At 43.4% G+C, this 24,010-nt stretch overlaps 1 protein-coding gene across 1 annotated transcript in view; it reads left to right on the top strand.

Annotated features, from left to right (window-relative positions):
• The first annotated feature begins 319 nt into the window (after nucleotides 1–319).
• ppp1r1c (protein phosphatase 1, regulatory (inhibitor) subunit 1C) overlaps nucleotides 320–24,010 on the top strand; it is a 169,053-nt gene continuing 145,362 nt past the window's right edge. The window contains exon 1 of the mRNA XM_085985957.1: nucleotides 320–484. Coding sequence (XP_085842083.1) covers nucleotides 467–484 — 18 coding nt within the window. The 5' untranslated portion in view covers nucleotides 320–466. The remainder of the gene's footprint in view (nucleotides 485–24,010) is intronic.

Genomic DNA, 24,010 nt, shown 5'->3' with positions numbered 1-24,010 from the left:
GCTGTGCCCTATTAGCACACCCAAGCTATCCAATCACAACTTGGCACATTCTTTAAAATATCCATATCAATTTATCAGACAAGATTAAAAACAAGAACAGGAATGAATGTTGTAAAAATGAGTAATACAGAAATGAATGCACACTGGCATATAATGTTACTGGATTGTTTAACACTATTAGTTATTCAAATAACCAAAGCTTTTCTTTTCTTCATGATTAATTTTTAACAATAATTAATGTACAAACATGCCAGAGAATGTCTTCACGCTGATCATTTTGACTACATTGGTGTCTGTGACTGACTCTTGAACTCAGCTGCTCTGTGTGCAGCTTCAGGAGCTCTGATCCCTCATCCAAGGAAAGCCTGACAACCCGCCTGAGTCTGGCTGCTGCAGCATTGCCTTCCACTGCTTAGTCTGTGGAGCAATAGCAATCTCTGATGTGCTTAAAATCCCGAAGCTGTCAATGTTGTTTTCCATGAAGGTAACTTTCTCCCTCACTCTGCTTCTGTGACACTCCTGTCTGTTCCTTCACCTCATGTGTTATATTACATAGAGTTGTCCCCGACTCCATTCATTTCCATCTGGATTTGGGCCCTTTCTTCCCAATTCTATTTCTTTGTCTTGGTGCTACTTGTTGTTCTTCCCTGGCTAATCTGTCTTTGTTTCTCCCAGTCCTACAAATCTTCAGTTTTAAGATAAAGATGCTTACTGCCTAATGACCTGACAGCATGTAATGCTCTGCAAATGGAAATGAAAAGAAACTCAACATATGTGCATAAATGTCACTACATGCCATGTTACTCCAGCTATCAGCCTATGTATTCGATTGTAAACTTTTGTGTGTATTTCTCTCTGAAATTGGATTTAATCCCCAAGCAAAAATCTGAATGATGAGACGCTTTATAGATGCGAGAAAATTAAGTTACCTCTCAGTATTTGTGGACAAGATGAGACCGAGCAGGATAACTGCTCTTAACTTTGACTTGCGCTAAATGTTGTCACTGGTAGTATTAGTTTGGATAAATAGCTTTTCCCAAAATTTGTTATGGTTATATACAGGTACCTTCACTATCTGCATTGTAAATATACACTTTCAAATATCTACCAGAATTTTTCACCAGCCAGGACTTTGCACCAAGTGCAACATCATTACATAGTGCACCAGTGTTGCTTTTGTTTTCAACTTCTTTACTTGGTGAATAGAACTACATGATATTTATGTTGTTAGTTGTATTTATCTGTCTTCATTCCAGTGTGTAATCTATTTCTGTACCACTTGTGCAGCACCAAAATCTGGGGGCAATTACAATTATCTTCCAGTCTTCATTATCTAACAGGGAATCATCTCTATTATGGCCGATAATGGTAGTTCCACCATGAAACATATAAGCCTGTGTTTTGTTTCTGTGAAGTACTTAAAGAGTCCATTAAGATACATTGGACTAGAAATTCAATGGCGTGTGCCTGTTTCTCAGGCGCCTGAGCATCCAATATGCGAGCAGGACTCGCCGTTCATGATCTGAAATGGACTTATAAAGTGTGTTCCTGGGAAAGAAAGCAATGTGACAATGAGAATACATGCTTTTGATGTGAGGAGTGCTTTATAAATGCACGTTATTGTGCCATAATCCTTGAGCTTTTGTCATATGTATTTTTTTAAAAACATGAGTTTTGCAATATTATTTAAGTGTACACAAAAACGAATTATGAATACTAAAGTAAAAGATAATGGAACATGTGTGCACATACATTCAATTGAGCGAGAAGATTTACATTAGTAGGGAATGTGCTAGAGAACAAGATGAACATAGCTGAGGACAGCGGGAAAATAGCCTCATTAAGCCACCAGAAAGCCACCAGAAACCATAGCCATCCCCCTTCCTGGCCACTGTCTCAGGTTGAACCAGACTGTTCGCAACCTTGGTGCTCTACTCAACTCTGAGCTGAGCGTCCAACCCCATATCCTCACCATCACAAAGACTGCTGACTTCCACCTCCAACACATCACACACATTTGCCCTTGCTTCAGCCCATCTGGCACTGAAGCCCTCATCCTTTTTACCTCCAGACGCAACTGTTCCAATGCTCCCTTGCTTGGTAAAATACCGGTGAGCACCCTAAACTCTGCTGTCCATATCCTAGCGTGCACCAAATCCTGCTCAACCATCATGCCTGTCCTTGCTGACCTACATTGGCTCCTGGTCCCCCAACACCTAAAATTTAAAATTCTCATCCTCATGTTTAAATCTTTATCCTTATCATGGACTCTATCTGTGTAACCTCCTCCAGCCCTACAACCACCCTATAAGTCTCAGTTCCTCTGATCTGGCCTCTCGTGCATCCCTGCCTCTTTTTGCCCCACCATTGGTGACTGTGCCTTCAGCCGTGTAGGCCCCACATTCTATAATTCTCTCCCTAAAGCCCTCCATTAATCCATCTCACTCTAAACCTTTAAGACCTTCCTTCAAACTCAACTCTTTGGCCAAGCATTTGCTCACCCCTTGCTCGGCATCCACTTTTTGTCCAATTTAGCCTCTGTGAAGTGTCCTGGGATGTTCTTCTACCTTAAAGGTGCTATATAAATGCAAGTTGTTGTAGTCGTAGAATGGAGAAGGGGTGATGGAGCCTTGCTGACATAAGAAAAGACTGCATGGGGGGAGACTGCCACGAGTATACATCGTAAAAGGATGGGGAACTTCCAGCAAGCTAGGCATTAAATGGGGGCAGAGAAACAAAGATGCTTAATTGCTAAGATGTTAAATTCCTAAAGGATATTAAATACGCCTCGACAGTTCACTTGGAATTTAAGGGACAGGGAGAACCACTTATATACAATCAGGCACATGGGGGTAATTTTGAATTTGTGCGATAGTGTAAAACAGGTGATAGTAAATCTCCATCTCTCACGATTTTTATTTCCATTGACTACACTGGAAATAATAATCGGGAGAGCTGTAAAGGGGGCAGCCAATTCACTGTCACCCGTTTTACACGATCGCACCAAATTACCCCCATAGGATTTTAATGTGATCCAGTTTCAGAAAGTACACAATATAGTACCAGAATAGAGACTTTAACCTTGCTGATGTTGGCATTTAAAAAAAATCTTTAACTTTAGTGTTGTGGAAAAACTAGGTTGTCTCTGTCAAATGTCAGTGAAATTTGTTACATTTACATCTTCTGGAAATTGGAGAGCATAACAATGAAAAATTCTAGATTTTAACAATCAGTGTTCACATAATCATAAAAAAAAGTCTTAAAATCTCTGTACTTTGCTATGCAGTCAAAGCTCTCAGCAGTTCTGGTGTACATGTGTGACACACAGATGAAACACTAATTTAAACATATCTTTACTTAAACATTGCATTGAAAATAAAATTATATATAGGTAAACTCTTTTTGAAACACACTAGATGTTCTTAATGAACTTCTAATGACAAAAACATGGTTGTATCATCCTCTTTTGGAAAAAAAAAACGAGCACAGTCATTTTCTGGAATATAATTTCTGTAAATAACTGGAGAAAGATTATACTTGAAAGGGATTTTGTCTGCCCTGCATATTGGCTAGCTTTATATTTTTGATATATTTCCATGACTGTGAAATGATATCATATATTTAACTGGCACAGTCCCAATTCATTAAAAACGATGTCTACATTAAACATGTGTAATAGCCTTGTCACACAGTTAGTTATGGGTGGTTGCATCTTCGCTCTGCCTAGAAGTGACAGGTTTCAGCCTGGAAGCAGCTAATCACTCTGTTGCAATAAATTAAACAATGAACCATAAAGATAATATTTTTCGACCCTGTAGTTAATAAGTAACAGACATGTTGGTAAACATGGCCTATTTTTGCCTGTGTGCTCATACTGACCATATGCTTTTCTCCTCCTTTAATGTGGAATGTACACTGGTCCTACAGAAAATTGCCAAGGAGAGATGGGAATCTGCTGCAGTATGGTCTAGTCTTGTGTACAAGTCTTAGTTCCTTATTCAGCTTGTAAAATGCGGTGGAATATGCTTGCACAGATGAAACAAGTTGATAGGCTGAAAAATCCAAATGTACTGGGGATTGCAAACCAAACTAAGGACAGAAAGGAGGAGGTTTTCAAAAGGGCAAACTAATGTTCAATTAATTGATTTGTATCAGGTGTATACCACACTCACCCCGCACCCCACCGCCACCCCATCAAATCATCTGAAAATGGGAAGGAAAGGAATTAAAAACTGGATTAGGTTTATCTCAAGGTCGGGAATGGTGAGGAATATTTTTTAATCCAGTGCAAAATCTTACCTTTCAGTCCCTGATTGAGGGCTTGTTTAATATATCTCCAGTATAAAGGGACACACAGCAGTGTGAATGCTATGAAGTGCTTTCCATCAGCATGTTTCAAAAGTATTTAAGTAAATAGATGGTATTTTAAGATCTTCATTTCAGCAATTATAAACATTTTCATGAAGATCATACAATGATATAACATTTCTAGCTGAAAAATAAAACTCCTGTCTACATTGAGATTTTCAGGATCTGTTTCTGAGTGTAATGTCTTATCTGTTTTATATCCAAACATTCTGAAAACTTTGTCAGTTATGTAAATTAAAAATAAATTGGAAGCTTGCCCTTTAGCTGTGCAATATGAGACACATTCTGCTCATCCTTATGGACTAAACAGAGGAAGGTTAGAGCTCAGATTTTCACCATAAGTGGACAGTAATTTCATTATATCAGGCGCATTATTCAATTATGTTACATGCTAAGTGAATTAGGACATTGGGATTCTCGCTCGGTAAGCAGAATTTCACAATAAGTGGGGGTTTCACCATCTATTTTAGCCTTTCCACCATCTACAAGGCACAAGTAAGGAGTGTGATGGAATACTCTCCATTGCCTGGATGAGTGCAGCTCCAACAACACTGAAGAAGCTCGACACCATCCAGGACAAAGCAGCCGCTTGATTGGCACCCCATCCACCACCTTAAACATTCACGCCCGCACCACCGGCGTGTGCACCATCTACAAGATGCACTGCAGCAACTCACCAAGGCTTCTTCAACAGCACCTCCCAAACCCACGACCTCTACCACCTAGAAGGACAAGGGCAGCAGGCGCATGGGAACACCACCACCTCCAAGTTCCCCTCCAAGTCACACACCGTCCAGACATGGAAGTATATCGGCCGTTCCTTCATCGTCGCTGGGTCAAAATCCTGGAACTTCCTCCCTAACAGCACTGTGGGAGTACCTTCACCACACGGACTGCAGCGGTTCAAGAAGTTGGCTCACCACCACCTTCTCAAGGGCAATTAGGGATGGGCAATAAATGCTGGCCTTGCCAGCGATGTCCACATCCCATGAATGAATAATTTTTTTATTAATTCTAATTTTTCACTAGCACTTACCTTTATTTAAGTATAATAACAAGGTGCAGCTGCAGGTAGCTGCACTGAGACCAGATGGCTCCTGAAGTTGAGACCAGTGGTCCATGAGAGCACAAACAGCACTGGAGGATTTATAATGAGGGACAACTCAGAGCCTTCCAAAGGATGAGTGAATGCACCAACAACACAGGTTCAGCAGGTGGTTGCTAACTTTATGTTTAAATTTCCGCATGGGAGAGAATTCCAAATGATAACACTGTCTGATGCTCCCTTTACACTATAGTGCAGCAGCATTAACAGCTTTATTGGCAGCTAAATGTAGGTGAGGTGGCACTAAGGCCACTGGAGCGACAGAGAACAACTCAAGAGGTGGAGTTCACCTGCTCCTCCACAGGCAGAGGCATCTGGGAAGGTCTACAGCCAGAAATGAAAGACCTGATTCATAACTTTTCAATAATAACACATGCTCTCCCAAGCTGATTCTGTCGTACAAAGTGGACATGAGATAGGGAAGTGGTCCCTTAAGTTTCATTACTAGGAATCCATGAATCCTATTTGTTTGCATTGCTGTATTTTAACCATTTGTTTAAACAATAGCATTTTATGTTCAGAATTCTGAAAATGAGATGCATGTAGAATCCACAGTACCAATGAAGGCCAAGTACAGTGTGATTGTTCCAATGCTAACTTTTCAAATTGAGTTATCCAATCTAATTCCTTTTTCCTGCCCTTTCTCCATATTTTTTAAATATTCTTCCTTTTCAAATACTTATCCAGTTCTCTGTTAAATGATGTTATAGTCCCCGCCTCAATATCTATTTGTAAAATAGTCCATGTTCCGTTAACCATCTGTATGAATGTTTTTCTAACTACCCCCTTTTCTCTTCCAGTGATAATCCTAAATATATGCCCCTTGTTAAACCAGTAGTAACAATCTTTCATTATTTACCCTCTGAAAACCTTTCATAATCTAAAGAATCTCTGTTAGATCCCTCTTTAACTTTCTCTGTTCCAGTGTAAAAGCTCCAGTTTTTCAAACCTTTCTTCATAAATATAACATTTATTCTCAGTATCATTCTAGTGAATCTTCGCTGTACTCTTTCCATGGTTCTAATATTCCTCCTATATGGCGGTGCCCAGAACGGCATGTAATATGCCAACTAATGCCGCGTGTGTATTCAGCATCACTTTGTTGTTTTTATATTCAATGCCTGTATATAAAAAGCCCAGAACCCTGTTTGCCTTTATTGTGGTTTTTTCCATTCACATCTCTACCTTAAAAAAATTATGTATCTGTATCCAATAGATTGCTTTCAAATTGTTAAGAATTCTACCATTTAAAATATTCTTTTTTTCACTGTTCTTTTGTACCATTTCACATCTCTCTGCAATGAACTGCATCTACCACCTATCTGCTCAGTCCTACTAACCTGTCTATGTCCTCCTGCAAGCTTCTGCATTCTTCCTAATGGTTTGGCATGTTCCTCTAATTTGGTGTTATTAGCAAACTTCAATATAATTCCTCTTGTGTCCATGTCCAAATAAATAATTTATATAAGTGGAAAACATAAGAGGTCCCAGTCCCAGCACAGACTCCTGGACAAGGCACTATCCACATCCTGCCAATCTGAAACATGAGGAGAACTTTAGCAGAAGCCAAAATGGATGTATTTTCCATTTTTCAAAAAATAAAAGCATCTGAAATGTTAAATTACTGAGGTTGTAATGCATTACAAATGTTGGTAATTGTAAACACAAATGCGTTCATCTGCACTAATCCTCCAATATGTGGAATTTCTCTGGCCACATTCACTACTGTGCAGATAGGTTACAGACTACAGAAGCAAAATTACTGTTGGCATTTCTGCTGTAATAAGATCATATTACAGTACATGGTTTACAGAAGTGCACTTGTTTCTCTCTGATTATTCCAAAGAGAAAATGTAGCAGTTTATCTTGTACACAAATTCTAGATTAAGAACTGCATAGCTCACACATCCAAGGAACATTTTGGGACATAATTTTTTTAACGGTGCTTCAAGTGACCCTGCTGTGATTTATAAAAAATACTGTGAATTTTAGTACAAAGCAAATACTTTGTTACTATGGGGTATATTCCACTGGTGGGGGCAAGGAGGGTCGAAGTGGAATATGATGAAAGGTGAGGATTACCAGCATATATAAATAGCTGAGTTTCAAACGTATAATTGTAAAATAGTTTTGCTGCACAGGAAACTTTGGTTTAACCGGAGGTGGTATGTCCGGAAACCTCGCTTTACTGGCAGAATTCACCCCCTGAAAACAGCGCCTGAGTAACCGGCAATGTTGCCGGTTCCGAGTCCGAATCTCCAACGGTTGCCGAGTTCGTCAGTGGGGGTAGTTCTACAAACTGCCACTACTCGGCCTCTTGGCACCAGCGGAACTCGGATCACCTCAGAAACCCTGCATCAGGACTCTCACCCTCCCACGCTGCCGGTAGCCTCTTCTGATTCGCCATTTTTTGGGGTTCCAGTCCAGTACTGTGTGTCTCCCACGCTGCTGCAACTCATTGGACTGCATTATGGAAATCCCAAAAGTTGATCCAACCAAAAGGAAGAGAGTGGTGTTAACTTTAAAACAGAAAATTGATATATGCAAACGACTAGAAATGGGAACGAAGCGTATGCACATTATGAAAGAATTCAAAATCGGTTCGTCAACAATGTATGACATCAAAGCGCAGAAGGATAAGCTGCTCAAGTTTTATGCAAGCTCGGAGACATCGGCCCAGAAATTCCAGAACGGGGCTTGCAGCGCGTGCAAGCCCCGTATTTACACTTACCCTGCGCTACTGACGATCAGCTCCAGGGACGCCTGGACTTGGTGAATGAAAAAGAAGAATCCCGGGCAGCGTATGACGTCACGCCGCCCAGGAGTGCAGCCAGCGCGAAGCCAGGAGCGTGCAGTGTAAGTGAGACACGCCCCTTGAGGTCTCAGTTTCACTGGACACGCCCCCAATGTTTCTGTCAAGCTGCTAAGCATTTCTACATGCAAAGCAGCAGTTTAAATAGGTTTTTGGAAGTTTTTTGAAGATTTTGGTAACTTTTATAAACTTTTTAAAAAGTTTACATTATTTTGAGTAATCTGAAGTAGTTTTAAAGAGAATTAAAGCAATTTAAAGACTTTTAAAAGCCCTAAAAGAATTTTTTTAATTCCATTTATTTATTTAGCAATGTCGTCGTCATACGTGTCTTCACACTGTTCCCTTTGGGGAACTGTATGAAGTGGTGGAATGATTTATGGCCGTGATTAACGCTCATTCCGTGACCGTAACCACCTTTGAACCAGCCATTAGGGCGGTTAGTCCTATGGCGGGAGGGTTTTACGGGCTCCCACAAGCTATAGAAGGAGGGGGGGCCACCCACACCCACGGACGCAAATATCCCACTGGATGTCAACCCAGAATTTAGAGCCGGAGCTCCGACTCCACTTGCCGGGACTGTCTGGAGCGGGGTTCGAAACCCTACCCTGATCTGGCCCAGCGGCGGGGATCCTACCGCTATGACAAAGGCCCAATCCGATTAGCAATGTGCAATGGCAGCATAGGGCTCCAGTCACGGGGAGGGAAAAGGCGCAGGAAACGTATGGGTGTCACCTTTTGTGCGGAGTGGGCCTTTTGCGTAGCAGTAAGCATCCCCGCCGCTGGGCCAGAAGGAGTAGGGTTTTGAACCCCACTCCAGACAGTCCCGGCAAGTGGAGTCGGAGCTCCAACTTTAAATTCTGGGTGGACATCCAGCGGGATACTTGCGTCCGTGGGTGTTGGTGGCCCCCCCCCCCTCAGATGGGTTGTAGGAGCCCGTAAAACCCTCCCGCCATAGGACTAACCAGCGTAATGGCTGGTTCAAAGATGGTTACGGTCACGGAATGAGCGTTAATCACGGCCATAAATCCTTCCACCACTTCATACAGTTCCCCAAAGGGAACAGTGTGAGGATACGTACGATGATGACCTCTTGCGCAATGCACCTCCTTGGACCCTCAGTCGCAGATGCGAGGGGGCAAGTCGTGCAATTGTTAAATTTTTCATTTTATTGACATGTAAAATGTTGGCCCAGTAATTCCCTTCCAACTGTGCGAGTACGGTCGGGGTACTTACGCATCTGGCCGGATGAAATGCCGGTTTTCAGCATGCACAGTGCTTTTGTGGAAAACCGGCATTTCCTGTCCTCTGAACGAAGGGGTTCAGAGGCAGAACGCGTGCGACTGCACAGGCAGCGCGTGCGCAGTATAATTCGCCGCTTTCATTCCTGCTTTCAGTGAGGTCAAGTCCTTACAACTTACACATGAAAAAAGCATGGGTGCAGTTGCTCCAGAGGCTGCGGAGGAAGATATTTCTTATCGTGGAGCTTCTGAAAGTATGTATGTCTGTATATATTCCTTTGCGTGTTATGTGTATATTCCTTTACTTATGTGTATGAATGTATTATTTAATTATGACTTTCAGAGAAAGTAACTTATTGGAAAATCATAATTAAAAACATACATTCATACACATTAGTAAAGGAATATAAAACATGCATACATATACGTAAAGGAATATATGTGGACATACATACATAACTCATTCTCACATTCCATTCACACAGCCACAATTGCTCCTTCTACCTACCGTTCTGAAAACCCTTTTTAAAAAAAAAAAAAAAAAAAAAAAAAAATTTAACTTTAAAACTTACTTAAAATTTCTTAAAATAACTTCCCTCCCTTTCACAAACAAAAATATTGCATTTCAGAAGCTCCACGATAAAATGTTTCTTCCTCCGCAGCCAATGAACCACTTTACACTTGCTTTTTTCAAGTGTAACTTCTGAGGACTTACCCTCACGGATTTCATGAATGAAATCTACGAAGTTCACTGCGCAAGCGCTGCCTGTGCAGTCGCACGCGCTCGAGGTCTGGAAATGCCGACGTTCCCCGCATGCGCTGTTCATGCTGAACGCCGGCATTTCCAACGGCCAGATGCGTGAGTACCCCGAGCGCACTCACGCCTTTGGCCGCGAATTTCTGGCCCATCTAAGAGTGTAGAGAAATGGCGCACGCTTCGTAAGCCTAAGCTTGAAGAGCTGGATACCGTGCTTTATGAGTGGTTTGCTCTGAAGCGTTCAGAGGGTGTTACGATTTCCGGACCCATGCTAATCGAAAAAGCGAAGGATTTTTACACAAAAATGGAGCTCACTGACAAGTGTGCTTTCTCTGATGGATGGCTATCGTGCTTCAAGGCACGGCATGGGATACGACGACTCGATGTTTGCGGGGAGAAGAAATCAGCTGATCACGACGCCGCAGAAGAATACTGCGATTATTTCAATCGGATTGTGCAGCAACATGATTTGTCGTGAGCACAGCTATACAATGCCGATGAAACTGGCTTATTTTGGAGGTTTTTGCCAGAATCAACACTTGCTGGGGCTAGTGAGGCTAATGCTTCAGGTTACAAGAAAAATAAAGACCGTGTAACCGTGCTAACATGTGCGAACGCTGCTGGATCACACCGGGTTAAACTTCTCGTCATTGGGAAGTATAAAAATCCCCGTGCATTTAAAAATGTGAGGCACTTACCTGTTGAGTACAAAGCTCAAGCAAATGCTTGGATGGATAAGGAAATCTTTTCAAATTGGTTCCATCATACTTTTGCTCCATCTGTGAGGGAACATTTCCATAGAATAAGGAAACCTGAAGATAGCAAATGCATTTTATTGCTGGATAATTGTAGAGCCCATCCGCATGAATCCGAGTTGGTTTCTGGAAATATTTTCACCATATATTTGCCACCAAATGTAACTTCTCTCATACAACCCTTGGACCAGGGCGTTATCCAAAATCTCAAGTGTCATTACAAGAAAGACTTCCTACGTAGACTGATAAGCCAAGATGACAATACAGGTATTCAGGCATTTCAGAAGGAATACAATCTTAAAGATGCCATCTTTAATGTTGCATGTTCCTGGAAATTGGTGAAAGGTCACACTTTGAGACAAGCCTGGTGCAAATTGTGGCCTTCTGTAATGTTTGCTGAAGGTTCTTCTTCAGAGGAGGAATTTCGTGGGTTCAATGTTCGTCCGCAGAAGACTGCAGTAATGGAAATGGCTGACATGGTGAAAGATGTAGGCCCAGCAAGCCCTCTACATCACCTCAGTGAAAGTGATATTGAGCAGTGGGTTGATGCAGATAGAGAAGTTGCTGTTGTGCATTTGCTAAGTGATGATGAAATAATGGAGACTGTTTTGAATCCAAAGAAAGAAAAGGAAAGTGTGATGGAAAATGAAGATGATGAGATTTCTGAAGTGAACAAGATTTCTTGGGCTAAAGCTGCAGCAGATCTTGCTTCATTCATGAAATTTGCTGAAAGCCGTTCTTGCTATTCTGCCCAAGAAGTTATGCAGCTCCATATTCTGCAGTCTACCTTTCTACAAAGAAGGCAAGAGTCCACTAAGCAAGCAGACATCCGGGACATGTTTAAGAAAGCTTCCAAAAGAGTTGGAACAGTGGAAGGGCCTGAACAATCTGTTGAAGTGCATGATCCTTGTGGTATCTTGAGGTGGCCATAGATGGAGACGGACACCGGTTAACTCCGTAACATGGTTTAATCAACCCTTGCACACAAAAGCTTCTGCCATGAGGCAGCAAAAACAAAGAGTACAACAGTACAGACCAGACTTAACTCAGGAGAGCAATTGCCACAGCACCACCTGGTGGATCAGGTTACTCATAACCTCCCAGGTTACTACACTCCTCCCCCCTTAAGATTGCCGTATGCAATTCTTAAACAATAACCCTTACTAGGTACTACGTTTTAATTAACCAGTATGCTCTAACCATGGTTAACCCCTGACTAATTTAACAGGTTTGTATAAGTCTTTCTGGTTGCTTGCGAATCCTTTGTGAACGTCTTAATTCCACTTGTGGTGGATTCTCAGATTCATTCGCACTTGAGATTGGAGTAGTCTCTGATGTTGGATTTACTCTGTCCCGCTGTGGCCTGGCAGCACCAGTGTCCACTGGCACCTTATAAGCCGTGCTGGGTCCTGGAACAGCCTCCTCTACTGCCCTTTGTTCCATCTGAGGCAGTTCCCCCTGCTGCCAGCTGAAAAGCTGATCCACATGCCGACAAACCCCTCGACCATCCCCTAGTAACACGGAGTACGACACAGGTCCTGTAATGTCCTGGATTAGTCCTGGTATCCATTTAGGTCCATAACCGAAGTTCCGGGTGTACACAGAGTCCCCTATGGCGAAATGGCGAGCTTTAGTATGTTTGTCATGGTACGCTTTTTGGTTTGTTTGTTTTGTCTCAACCTTGCTTTTGAGATCTGGGTGTATCAGTTCTAACGTGCACCGCAACTTTCTCCCCATCATCAACTCAGCCGGAGAAAGCCCCGTGGTAGCTTGGGGTGTTATACGATAACTAAACAAGGCTCTATTGAGCTTGGTCTCCAGGGTGTCACCTGAGCTCTTCCTCATGAGCTCCTTAAAAGTCTGCACGGCTCGCTCGGCTAACCCATTTGAGGCTGGGTGATATGGAGCCGAGGTGACATGTGTGATTCCATTCCTTACCATGAATTCTTTGCTCCCTTCACTAACAAAACACTGTGCATTGTCGGATACAATCATTTCTGGAATACCATGCGTGCTGAAGCTGTTCCTGAGACAATTCAGTGTGGCATCAGTCGTTGCAGAGCTCACTGGATAAACGTCGATCCACTTTGAGTGAGCGTCAACCAGCACCAAAAACATTTTGCCCATAAAAGGTCCCGCATAGTCTATGTGAATTCTCCTCCAGGGTTTGCTGGGCCACTCCCTGGGATGGAGTGGTGCCCCGGCAGGTGCTTTCCTCTGTTCCTGGCATATAGTGCATGACTTTACCTTTGACTCAATTTCAGCATCCAAGTTAGGCCACCACAGGTAGCTCCTAGCCAGTCCTTTCATTCTAGTCATTCCTGGGTGCGATTGATGCAACTGTTGGGTTTTCTGTGATTGTGATTCTGTGATACTCACGGACCCTTGACAGAACGGGGTCCTTAGCTGTCCAGCCCTGGATTTGCGCTGAAGTCATCAGGGGACTGATCTCCTGATCCAGCATCAGGACGTGCTCCTCAGGGGAAGTACTGCGAGGAGATTTTGAGAGGGGCAGGCGGCTGAGAGCATCCGCGTTCCTGTCTTCCTTGCCGGCTCTGTACGTGATCACATATTCATAGGCTCTTAGTATTACTGCCCATCTCATTATTCTCTGTGATGCCATTTGAGGCATCGCTTTCATCTCATTCAGTAAGCTAATAAGAGGCTTGTGGTCAGTACTGATTACAAACTTCCTCCCATATATGTACTTATGGAATTTCTTTACTCCAAATATAATGGCCAACCCCTCTTTATCAAGCTGTGAATAGTTCTTTTCCGCAGCTGTGAGCGTGCGTGAAACAAACCCGATGGGCCTTTCTGCTCCATCTGGCATGCGGTGGGCCAACACTGCCCCCACTCCATAGGGTGATGCGTCGCAGGACATTATCAGCTCCTTCTTCTCGTCGTAATGCACCAACACCCTGCTGGACTGAAGTAGCTCCTTTGACTGCTGAAACGCTTTCACTTGCTCTGGCCCCCAACGCCATGGCTCCTCCTTTCTCAGCAGTTTGTGCAGGGGTGCCAGCAGCATCGATAGGTTTGGAAGAAACCAGTTATAATAATTCAGGAGCCCTAGATAGGCTTTCAGTTCAGTCACTGAGGTGGGTGCAGGTGCACCCTGCACTGCCCGCACTTTCCCTGGTAATGGATGGAGGCCTGTGGCATCCACCCGATGTCCCAGGAATGTAACTTCCTTCTCCATGAAACTACACTTACTCCGTTTCAGGTGTAGCCCTGCCTCTTCCAGCTGCTGTAGCACTTTGTCCAGTGTTTTTAAGTGATCCTGATCGTCACTTCCTGTTAGCAGAATATCATCTAAGTACACGGCCACCTTTGAAATGCCCTGCAGAATGCCCTCCATAGTCCGTTGGAATATTGCTGGGCTAGAACTGACACCAAATGGTAACCTGGCATATGTGAACAGCCCCTTGTGCGTGTTCACTGTGACAAACTTTTTTGATTCTTCATCTAGCAATATCTGCTGATACGCATGACTCATGTCCAGTTTGCTGAATCTTTCTCCCCCAGCGAGCGATGTTAACATGTCCTCCATTCTCGGAATGGGGTACTGTTCCAGTGATGATACTCTGTTCACTGTTAACTTATAGTCACCACACACCCTTACGTTACCGTCGGGCTTCAATACCGGGACTATTGGTGCCGCCCAGTCTGAAAATTTCACTGGTTCTATTACTTTGTCCCTTAGCAGGTGATCTAGTTCCGCCTCAACCTTGGTTTTCATTGCAAAAGGTACCGACCTTGGTTTAAAGAAACGAGGCGTGGCATCACTGGCTACATGAATCTTGGCTGTGGCTCCCCTTAAGGTGCCCAGTTCGTCCTTGAACACTAACTCATGCTTCATCAGCACTTCTTGCAGTGCCTCTGTACTGTCCTCCATTTTATTCATTGCCTGCCAGTACACACTCAACTCACTGATCCACCCTCGCCCTAACAGGTTTGGCCCTGACCCTGCTACCACTACCACCGTAAGGTCTTTGGTGACTCCTTTGTGTTCCACTTGTACTTCGGCCACCCCCAAAATGTCCACCTTCTGTCCTGTGTAGGTTTTGAGACTAATGGGGCATGTACCTAGCTCTGGTACTTTTGCTTCCCCCCATAGCTTGGCGTACTCAGTCTGCGACATTATGGTTACACTACATCCGGTGTCAATCTCAAACTTTACTTGACCTCCGTTCACTATCAAATACTGAGTGAGAGGGGGTACGTTGGGCCTTGAAGTGTCTATACTGTATACAGTGAAAACCTCCTCACTAGACTCTTCCTCCTCTTGTATGTAATTTGCCCGCTTTGTGTACTTCTCCCTCCCCCCTTTAGCACTGCTTCTCTCACTCACTGCCCTTTTACAGACTTTCTTTAAGTGCCCTATTTTTCCACAATTGTGGCACTTTGCCTTTGCAAACCTGCAGTCCTTTGCATAATGGCTCGGCCCGCCACATCGGTAGCAATCCCCAACCCCGACTGGTGGACTTTTCGCGCCAGCTTCCATCTTGAAAACAGCTCCTCCCCCTGGTTTACTCCATTTCTCTTTGCTCATACTGTTTAAGTCCTTAATGTCCTTGTTAGACGTCTCCATGGCTTGTGCTTTTTTAAGTGCCGTCTCAAACGTTAATCCTTCTTCTGACAGCAACCTTTGCTGTATACTGTCGTCGTTAACTCCGCATACTAGTCTGTCCCTTAACATGACTGTGAGTGCATTTCCAAAGTTACAGTCCTGTGCGAGCTTCCGAAGCTCCTCCACATACTCGGTAACGCTTTCTTCCGGCCTCCTAATTCTCGAATTGAATTTCCATCTCTGTACTATTTCACTAGGTTTCGGATTGAAATGATTCTTTAATAGACTCACCAACTCGTCAAAAGATTTTTCTCCTGGCCGCTCCGGGCTCAGCAGATTCCTCATCCGTGTATAGGTTTGTGCTCCCACACAACTCAGTAAAATGGCCCTTTTCTTTTCAGCACTGTCCACCTCGTTTGCCATAAAGAAATGGCTCAGTATTTCAATATACTCCTCCCAAGACTGTGACTTGCTGTCAAAAGGTGCCACGGAGCCTACCGTTCCTGCCATCCTTGGAGTCCGGTCACTTCAGCCAAAAAATCAAACTCCGTTTCGACTCCCGCAGCCTAGCCTCGTGCTTTTCCGACTAGTTTGCTAACCAACCCGAGCACCTCTTCCGAATACTCCCTAACTATGACTGATCCACCAAAACTTTTCCGTCCTTTATTCTCGTCGCCATATGTGGTATCTTGAGGTGGCCATAGATGGAGACGGACACCGGTTAATTCCGTAACATGGTTTAATCAACCCTTGCACATAAAAGCTTCTGCCATGAGGCAGCAAAAACAAAGAGTACAACAGTACAGATCAGACTTAACTCAGGAGAGCAATTGCCACAGCACCACCTGGTGGATCAGGTTACTCATAACCTCCCAGGTTACTACAATCCTGATGAACCAGTTGGCTTGGAATAAGCGTACAGTCAACCACTGTACAGTACTTTATACTGTACTGTACAGTCGTTTAAGCTTTGGTGCACTGCACAGTCGTTTATAAGTTTTGTTTTACTGTTAAGTCGTTTATAAATTTTGTTTTACAGTACTGTTAAGTCGTTTATAAGTTTTGTTTTACTTTTAAGTTATTAAAGAGTTATGGATTACCATCAACTGGCAGTACTGTACTTAATCAAGCATCTTTCACCATCCATTTAACACAACATTCTGTAGATGAGTACCCAATTACTGTATATTGCACATTTCTTGATTTTTAAATTTTTCTTAGTTAAAAACAGCCTGGGTAGATAATCTGCTCACCACGCCAGAACTTTTGATAGATCGGTATCACACCGGTCCCGTCGGTGCCGGATATCAGAACTTTTCCTGTATTTATGTTGCAACCTCTACCACCTAGAATGACAAGGGCAGCAGGCGCATGGGAACATCATCACCTCCAAGTTGCCCTCCAAGTCACAAACCATCCTGACTGGAAATATATTGCCGTTCCTTCATCGTTGCTGGTTCAAAATCCTGGAACTCCCTCCCTAACAGCACTGTGGAAGTACCTTCACCACACTGGCTGCAGTGGTTCAAGAAGGCGCTCACCACCACCTTCTCAAGGGTAATTAGGGATGGGCAATAAATGCTGGCCTCGCCAGCGATGCCCACACCCCATGAACGAATACAAAAAAATTTGACTTTTGGAAGGCAGTTGACAAAGTGCCACACAGGAGATATATTAAGAAGATGGAAGCCCATGGAATTAAGGGGAAAGTGGCAGTATGGATAAAGAATTGGCTCAGTGACAGGAAGCAGAGGGTAGTGGTGGATGGATATTTTTCAGATTGGGAGGTGGTTTGGAGTGGTGTTCCCCAAGGGTCAGTTTTGGGTCCATTACTCTTTTCAATTTTTATAAACGACCTAGACTTGGATGTAGGGAGCAGCATTTTAAAGTTTGTAGATGATATGAAACTTGGCAACGTAGTGATGAGGATAGTTGGAGACTTCAAGATGACATAGAAAGGATAGTGAAGCATGGCAGATGGAGTTCAATGTGGAGAAGTGTGAAGTGATGCACTTTGGGAGAACTAATATGGAAAGACAGTATACTATAAATGGCATGATTTTGAAAAGTGTAGATGAGCAGAGAGACCTTGGTGTCCATATACACAAACCCTTAAAGGTGCAGGGCAAGTTAATAAGGTGGTTAAAAAAGCACATGGGTTACTTCGGTTTATCAATACAGGAAACTTTGTTTACCCAGAGGTTGTATGTCCAGAAACCTCGATCTACCGGCAGAAATCAGGAGCCGTTTTGTTAGGTTTCTTTTCTTCTCGTGGCTTTGTTTTCAACAGTCGGGCTCTGGAAAGTCTCTCTGAAGCTGTTGCTAAGCTACAGAGATGCTTCCAAGGTACGGGCCGACTGTTTACAAGCTGTTGCTAAGCAACAGTGTTTGTTGTCAGATACGGAGATGAAAACCTCCGTATGCTTCAACATTAACTTTGTATGTCCGGCAGTTTTGATAGATCGGCAACAGCTCGGTCCCGTCGGTGCCGGATATAACAAAGTTTCCTGTAGATGCACAGAATATAAAAGCAAAGAGATGATGCTAGAACTTTATAAATCAAAGGTTAGACCTCAGCTAGAATATTGTGGGCAATTCTGGGCACCACAGTTCAGGAAAGATGTAAAGGCCTTAGAAAGGGTACAGAGGAGGGTTACCAGGTAGTTACAAGGGATGAAGGACTTCAGTTATGAGGAGAAGTTGGAAAAGTTAGGAATGTTCTCCTTGGAACACAGAAGTTTAAGAAGTGACCTAATAGAGGTTTTCAAGATGTTGAGAGGTTTTGATAGAATAGATAGAGAAAAACTATTCCCTCTGGCAAGTGGGTAAATGACCAGCGGTCATAGATTTAAAATCATTGCAAAAGATCTAGAGGGAAGATGAGGAGAAACCATCAGAGAGTTGTCGGGATCTGTAACTCTCTACCTGAAAAGGTGTTGGAAGGTGATAAATAATTTTTAAAAAGGGAGTTGGACAGGTACTTGAGGATGAGGAACTTACAAGGTTACGGACAAAAAGCGGGGATGTGGGACTAAGCACCAAGTTCCAGCACAGGCCGGATGGGCCGGCTGGCCTCCTTCTGTGCTGTAAGTTTCTATAATTCTATAATTCTACATGCAGGATTTTACTTTTCCATAATCACTCTGTGCCATTCCCCTTCCTTATCCTGAAGACCTGCCCCAGAGCTCGGCCAATACCACTTTGTAACTAGTCACCAGGAGGTGCATGAGGACATTCCAGTGTGATTGGCACTCTGACTATTTTGCTCTTTTCATGTGCCGATGCATCAGCTCTGATGTGTCGCCCCTAGGTGTGGCACTGTATAGATTGGGAATCACTGTGTGAGGAATAATGGGGTAGTTTTCACCTTCACCCCCGGGCATGATCTGGCTGAGTGGATTACCCGTCCACTGTAGAACCTGCCCAGTTTTCATCCCATTGATTTCAATGGGAAAAATATCAGGCGGGGTTTACAACAGGTGGGCGATCTGCTCTACCGGGAACCAATGGTTCTAAATCTGTAGCCAACTTCAACATGCTGTGTGACTCCCTTTCAGATGTTATTCTAAAATACAAATTTATAACATTATCACTTACCTATATCCTGCTTTGAATGGCAAATCAGTTCTTCAATAACAGTTTCCCAGGAACTCTCCAGAACAGATGTCAAAAAATATTCAAAAATCCGCAAAAATCCCTAGAAGGTAAAATGGAAATTGTGAAGGTTTTTTATTGAATAATAAAATGATGGCGATTTAGTTGTTTACTGTTTCTATCTGGTTTTACTGTAGTTGATTTCTTGGAGGTTGGGCACTGCTGGATTAATAAACAGTCGTCTGCAGAAGCACAAGTGAAGGGACCAATGACACCTATAGATCACCGATATAACATCAAATAAAGAAAAAAATTTAATAAAACGCCCGCAAGATGCTTCACAGGAGTGTTATCAAAAAAAATTGACACCGAGCCATATAAGGAGATGTTGGCATTTCAATAAATGCTGGCCTTGCCAGCGACGCCCACATCCCATAAACTAATTTAAAAAAATATTAGGGCAGATGACCAGAAGCTTGGTTGAAGAGGTACGTTTTAAGGAGCGTCTTAAAGGAGGAAGGAGAAGTGGCAAGACGGAGAGATTTAGGGAGGGAATTCCAGAGCTTAGGACCTAGGCAGCTGAAGGCACGACCGCCAATGGTGGAGCATTTAAAATCGTGGATGTTCAAAAGACCAGAATAGGCAGAGCTCAGAGGTCTAGGGGGATTATAGGGCTGGAGGAGATTACAGAGATAAGGAGGGGCGAGGCCATGGAGGGACTTGAAAACAAGGATGAGAATGTTTAAATCAAGGCGTTGCTTAACTAGGAGCCAATGTAGGTCAGCAAGCACAGGGGAGATGGGTGAGCGGGATATGGTGCGAGTTTTGGATGACCTCAAGTTTATGGAGGGTAGATCTAGGGAGGCCAGCCAGGAGTGCATTGGAATAGTCAAGTCTAGAGGTGATAAAGGCATGGATGAAGGTTTCAGCAGCAGATAAGTTGAGGTAAGGGGGAGACAGGCGATATTACGAAGGTGGAAATGGGCAATCTTAGTGATATGAGGTAGGAAGGTCAATTTGTGATCAAATATGACACCAAGATTGCGAACAGACTTGGTCAGCCTTAGATAGTTGCTGGGGAGAGGGATCGAATCAGTGGAAAGGGAACGGAGTTTGTGGCTTGAACCGAAGACAATGGCTTCGGACTTCCCGATATTTAATTGGAGGAAATTTCTACTCATCCAGTGCTGGATGTCGGACAAGCAGTCTGATAGTAGAGGTGGAGAGTTCGAGAGAGGTGGACGAGAGGTAGAGCTGGGTATCAGCTGCGTACATGTGAAAACTCACGTTGTGTTGCCGGATGATGTCACCGAGGAGCAGCATGTTGATGAGATCCTTGGGGGACACCAGAGGTGACGGTGCGGGATCGGGAAGAGAAGCCATTGCAGGTGATTCTATGTTTACATAGTTTTGTCTGTTTTTATCTAAACTGTGGAGTCAGAATGATTGAGGTGGAATGGTATGAGGCCTAGTTCTCTGCAGTGTCACATGTGTATAACTCAATTATCAACTTTTATATTAGAATTGTTTTGTCAGAAAAAACATTAAAAAATTACGTTTGTGCTATTGTTCATTTTTATTATGTTATTGCCTTACTTTATTTCATGAAAGTTGTGCTGCAAATATTAACTTTTCAAGCCCTGAAAATGAGGAAAATGCGATCTGGTTTCCAAACATTCGGCACAGAAAGGGTCAGTCTTAAGTATAAAGAATCCAGACGCTCTTACTCTATGCCAATTCATTAAAAAGAGTTGCCTCTTAAATTTTCTTTCTTTTTAAATTGTATAGCCAAGTTCACTTGAAGTAAAAAGCTATGAGATTAGTAATGGTATATTCTTCTTTCACAGTGTGAACGACCCATATCAAAGCCACGTAGGGGTGAATTGTGAAGGCTGATGCACTGAGTGAAAGAACATTTGGAATATACTGCCACCTGGTGCAATCTTCTATTCTAGGTTCCAAAGCTTTACAGAACGCAGTGTGTAGTCCAGACTAGGAAGTGCTTTAACACTTGTATGTCACATAATGCATTGATATGCAACTGTAAGCTTTATTTTCATAGTACCAAAGATTAGTTTTTACACCAATGAAAATAAAAATGACAGTACACACAAGTGAAAATAACATTCACCCCAGGCACAGTTTACGAACCATGCTGGTTATCAGCTGGACTATCAGAAGGAGCAGAGTACAGAAGAGGCACTGCACTGGGAAATGGAGGAAAGCTGCAGAGAGTCTGTAGTGCACCCATCCAGACACCAGAGGGGAGAATTGGGAGTTGTTGAGCAGGGCCATGCTTGCATTGTGTATCTTGCAAGAAGCAAGAACTATTCCTGAAAATAAAGACAAACATACCATATTAGCAATGAATGTGGTTCAAGAATATTAATGAGAGGTTTGTGGATAATTCTGGGGAAATAAGAATGAGGTCATCAGGTATAAATATGCATGCTTCACTTAGTTGTATGTCTGGAATGAGCTAATAACCATAGATCCAGTGTATCCCTGGTATCTATATCCATCCAAATAACAGAACAGTTCTACTAGTAATATGACCTAGGAATTTGTTAGGTCCGTGTATCTTAATGTTGTGTCCTTCAATAATCAGACAACAGACTGCAGGGAACTGTAGTGTATGTACCTTTAAGAGAGAGCTACTTTTACAGCTCCTGTATACTGTAGTACTGTCAGTGACCACACCTGTATATAAGCCTTGAGCATGCCTCTGTACCCCCAGTCTTGAGACTACCCTACTCTAGTAAACACATGTTGATTGTTAAGTTACAGCATCCGTGTAGTTATTTGAAAACATCATACTCTCAGAATCACGGATCTAACAGTGGCGACGAGTGTCGATTCAAATCTACCTGCAACTCTGCATTTCCCTTCAAAGATTCGCTCTGGGAGGGCGGTGGAAGAAAGTCGAGGCCAGAAGCATGGGCGTCGACCACGAGCAACCGCCCAGTCGTCCGGCAGAGAGTGAACATCGCAGGGGAGGCTGTTGAGAGCCGGGCTTGGTTCCCCAGCCACGACGATCCAGCAACAGACTGACAACAGGTACAGTGCAGATCCTTCCCAGACAGCGGCGGCTGGAGCCGACCGACGGCAGAGAAAAAGCCGAGCAGCGTCGACGGGTAAGAGAGAGGGTGAAGCGCACAGGGTGCAGCCGGGAGTTGGAAACCGAGCGGCGTCGAGGAAAAACAAAAACAGAGAGAGAGAGGGTGTACTGGCCGCGCTAGATGTGCTCCTATCTAGTTATCCAGCAAGTTAAACACTTATTCAAAAATAATTCTTCTGAAGCCGGTTGCTGTTTTGAAGCTTTACTTGAACAAATTTGTGAAACTGTAAACAAAGACAAAGTATGTTTTGTACATAACTGAGTACTATACATTCGATATTACATAAGATATAAACATATTTACAACAGTAGAATAGACTAATTGTATAACTAACTAACATTTGGACTAACTTCTATAACTATCAAATATTAACCTTTTATAAACATAGTATTATCAAAATATTACTCTGACAACGTTGCTATTATGATAAGGAACAAAGATACTCACAGATATTGTGCTTGGCCTAACATATGAAATCAGATTACATTGGATTGTAAAACCCTTATGGAATCCTCCATTACTGCCAGGTTCTTCCTGGAATTCTACTTCCTGTGTTACACAGGAAGAAAGGAACAAAGGTCAAATGACCTCACAGAGGAAGAAAGATCAGATGACCTTTTCGGCATACAAACTGTTAACACAATAACCACCACCAGAGGGTGCTATCTGCACACATAAAATGTTCACTGCATGTAAAAAGTCCATTGGTCCGGAACAGAGGGTAAAGCAGCAGCCGGGTTCAGGACCGAGCGGCGGAAACGGGAAAGGCGCACAGGAGAAGGCGCAGAGCACAGCCAGGGCTCAAGGGCTGAACAGCGTCCACGGGGAGAAGAAGGGAAAGCGCGGGAGACGCCATTGAGCCGCGGAGAAGGGAGAGCGCGGGAGATGCCATTTTTAGAAGCCGCAGCGGAGAAGAAGGGCGAGCGCAGGAAGAAAGGAAAGCACGGGAGATGCCATTTTGTGCCAGCGGAGAAGAAGGGAGAGCGCGGAAGACGCCATTTTTGACAGTTAAATCACACCCAGGGATGCCGAAGAGTGGCAGTATCTCTGCGTTCGACAATGAAGTCGAAGATTGGGCGACATATGTGGAACGCATTGAGGTGTACTGCAGGGCAAATGAAGTGCCAGATGCTAGGAAAGCACTGGTTTTGTTAAATTCCATGGGTGCAAAAACTTATGGCTTACTGCGAAACCTAATAACCCCAGAGAAGCCCGTGGATAAGAATTTCGGAAGCATAGTAGAAATCCTACAGGACCACTTAAACCCCACACCGCTGCTGATAGCAGAAAGATTTAAGTTCCACAAACGGAACCAGCATAAAGACGAAAGTAATGCTGAATACTTAACGGAACTGCGCAAGCTATCGAAACACTGCCAGTTTGGAGTGGGACTAGCAGATACGTTATGGGACAAGTTTGTGTGTGGGCTTCAAAGTGAAGGAATCCAGAAACGGCTTCTATCAGAAAAGGATCTTACGCTGGACAAGGCTTTCAGCATGGCAGTATCACATGAAGCAGCCGCAAGGGGCACTGCAGAGATACAACGGAGACCGCAAGAATATGGCACCAATGAAATGTCATATGGAGCAGGGAAGTGTTATCGCTGCGGCAGAACAACACACGACCAGAAGGATTGTTGGTTCAAGGACCAAGTGTGCAGACAGTGTGGAAAAGCAGGACACATAGCAA

This window comes from Somniosus microcephalus, chromosome 4 (genome assembly GCF_052327205.1).
Source record: "Somniosus microcephalus isolate GS21.2 chromosome 4, FLI_Smic_1.0, whole genome shotgun sequence".
In the NCBI taxonomy this organism is placed as follows: Eukaryota; Metazoa; Chordata; class Chondrichthyes; order Squaliformes; family Somniosidae; genus Somniosus; species Somniosus microcephalus.
Note: the sequence above shows the minus strand (reverse complement) of the source record. Positions and strands in the feature narration are given on the sequence as shown.